Raw genomic sequence first — 2,912 nt, forward strand, 5'->3', positions numbered from 1 at the left:
AAAAGCATCGTCCACTATCCAGAAACCCAGCCATGCTTGCCATCATGGAACTGGTGATACTGATGAACTTCTCTGGGCAAACAAATTTTGACATATTTTTCCATACACTATCAAAACTAGTGGTGTCAAAGACCGTAGATCTATAAATGTTGTATACAGACCACTGTTCTGTTCCTGGCATTTTTTTCCTGGAGGAGTTGGGCAGCATAAATCATGTTGACTATTCTTTGACCCTTTCTGATGTCACACTGGCTTTCTTTTTTTCACTGAATATGGTGACTTTATTGATGGTACACAATAAAGGACTCTAGACTTCTCCCCCCTACAGGGGTGCTTTGGGACAAGGATGTGAATGGGGCACAGGATCCCTGGTAGAGGAACGCATGTTAGGGATGTGGGCTCCCCAGTGATGTAACTTTTTTTTTTTGCCTGGGGATGAAGATTCATCCATGGCTTCCCATTTTATTCTTTGGAGGCCATGAAGACCATGAGGTCAACTACATGGTTGCTATAACCATACTCGTTGTCATACCATGAAATAAGCTTGACAAAGTGGTCATTGAGGGCAATGCCAGTGCCTGCATCAAAGGTAGAAGAGTGGGTGTCACTGTTAAAATCACAGGATACAACCTGGTCCTCTGTGTAGCCCAGGATGCCCTTCAAGGGTCCCTCTGATGCTTGCTTCACCACTTTCTTGATGTCATCATATTTGGCAGGTTTCTCCAGGCGGCAGGTCAGATCCACAACAGATACATTGGGAGTGGGAACATGGAAAGCCAAGCCTGTGAGCTTTCCATTCAGCTCAGGGATGACCTTGCCTATAGCCTTAGCAGCTCCAGTGGAAGCAGGGATGATGTTTTGGGCAGCACCATGCCCATCACGCCACAGCTTGCCAGAGGGACCATCCACAGTCTTCTGGGTAGCAGTAATAGCATGCACTGTGGTCATGAGTCCTTCCACAATGCCAAAGTTGTCATGAATGACCTTGGCCAAGGGGGTCAAGCAGATGGTGGTGCAGGAGGCATTACTGACAATCTTAAGGGAATTATCATATTTCTCATGGTTCACTCCCATCACGAACATTGGGGCATCAGCAGAAGGGGCAGAGATAATGACCCGTTTGGCTCCACCCTTCAAGTGAGCCCCAGCCTTCTCCATGGTGGTAAAGACACCAATGGACTCTACAACATACTCAGCTCCAGCATCTCCCCATTTAATATTGGTGGGATCCTGCTCCTGGAAGATGGTAATAGCTTTTCCATTGATCACCAGCTTTCCATTCTCAGCTTTGACAGTGCCCTTGAACTTGCCATGGGTGGAATCAAAATGAAACATATAAACCATGTAGTTGAGGTCAATGAAGGGGTCATTGATGGCCACAACATCTACTCTGCCAGAGATGAGTGCAGCCCTGGTCACCAGACACCCAATGGGGCCAAATCCGTTGACTCCGACCTTCACCATCTCGGCTCAGGAATGTGACTGACCAGGGCAGCGGATCCTTTCAGGGAGCTTGGAGAAGAGCTGAGAGCCCACACTGGCTTTCAAGGAGGTGATCATCTTCCAGGTGAAGGAACAGCCTATAACAAAGGACTCTGGCAAGAATCTTACCAGCAATGACTAAAAGAAAAATATCCCTATGATTGTCAAAAGACAATCTATTCCCCTTATCTTTATAGAAATGAACAATGGAGGCATCCTTGAATTCTTGAGGATAAGTGCTTCATGCCATATAATTTGGAAAATTTCAGTCAGTTTTTGGATGAGCAATTGACGCCCCACCCACCTTGAAAATCTCAGTTGGAATACAATCAGCACCAATTGCTTTGCCACTTGAAAGGAGTCTGATGGCATTTTAAATTTCTTTTTCAGTTGGGACTTCAGCTAGGTACTGATTGACTTCAACTTGAGACCAAAGGTCAATAGCTTCTACACTGATTGTTGATGATCTGTTAAACACTATGGAAGTGTTCATCTCATCTCTTTAGGTCATGTCCCTATTGTTAATCAATGTAGCTCCATCAGTTGAGATGTACTATATGATGTTGGTCCATAAATAGCCTTCAGGGCTTCATAAAACCATTTTGTTTGTTACTGTATGCCTAAACATGAGCTTCATCTACCTTCTTACTGATCCAAGAGTCCTTCATCTCTCTAAGCTTAACTTTTTATTTTTGATTTTCTTAGAAATGAATGAACTATCCTACTGGTACACCCTGTGGAGTTTTCATGTTTCAGCGTCTGATTTTCTCCATCATTTTCATCAATTCAGTCTGGATGTTTGTGTGTGTTCTGGCCCAGAGGAGCAAATGCAGTGCCATACACCAGATCTCTGAAAGCTGCCCACTATTTTTCTGCTCCAGTATTGTCAGCTGTGTTAACTCAGATTTCCCTCCAAGTTAGCAGCAAATTGTTCCTGCTCAGAGAGACACTCTAATCTCTAGGCATTAATTTTTTAGTGTTCATTTTGCCTTGGGACTGATGCTTTGGTTGAATGTGAATATTTAGATTAGTGAAGATGAGTCTAGGATCAGTCCAGCACTCTGTACTATACAATGGATGATGTGATGTTGGCATTGGCATGTGGTGTTGTTGTGGCAGTTGTCACTTTCACATCCTTTCTGTCTCTTATTCTTATGATCATATAGTCTAGTAGATGCCAATGTTTGCTAAAAGGGTGCATCCAGGAAGTTTTGTTCCACTTAGGTAAATGGAAGAAAGTGTTTGTGATGAGGAGATCATAAGATGTACAAGTTTTCAATAGTAGGGGACCAATACTTTTGCTATTTCCTACTCCATTCCTTTCAAGGGACTCCCTGCCATATCTGGTAATCTGAACCTACTCCAGCATTAATGTTACCCAGAAGTATGATCTTATCCTCTTTTGATACCTTGATGATAAAGATCTCCAG

General features: G+C 43.5%; 1 protein-coding gene across 1 annotated transcript; it reads right to left on the bottom strand.

Annotated features, from left to right (window-relative positions):
- Positions 1 to 378: 378 nt before the first annotated feature.
- LOC141512687 (glyceraldehyde-3-phosphate dehydrogenase-like) lies at positions 379 to 1,464 on the bottom strand. The gene has a single exon (XM_074221814.1). It carries the CDS (start codon positions 1,462 to 1,464, stop codon positions 463 to 465), a length of 1,002 nt encoding a protein of 333 aa, XP_074077915.1. The 3' UTR covers positions 379 to 462.
- Between the last annotated feature and the right edge of the window lie 1,448 nt (positions 1,465 to 2,912).

This window comes from Macrotis lagotis, chromosome 1 (assembly GCF_037893015.1).
Source record: "Macrotis lagotis isolate mMagLag1 chromosome 1, bilby.v1.9.chrom.fasta, whole genome shotgun sequence".
NCBI lineage: Eukaryota > Metazoa > Chordata > Mammalia > Peramelemorphia > Peramelidae > Macrotis > Macrotis lagotis.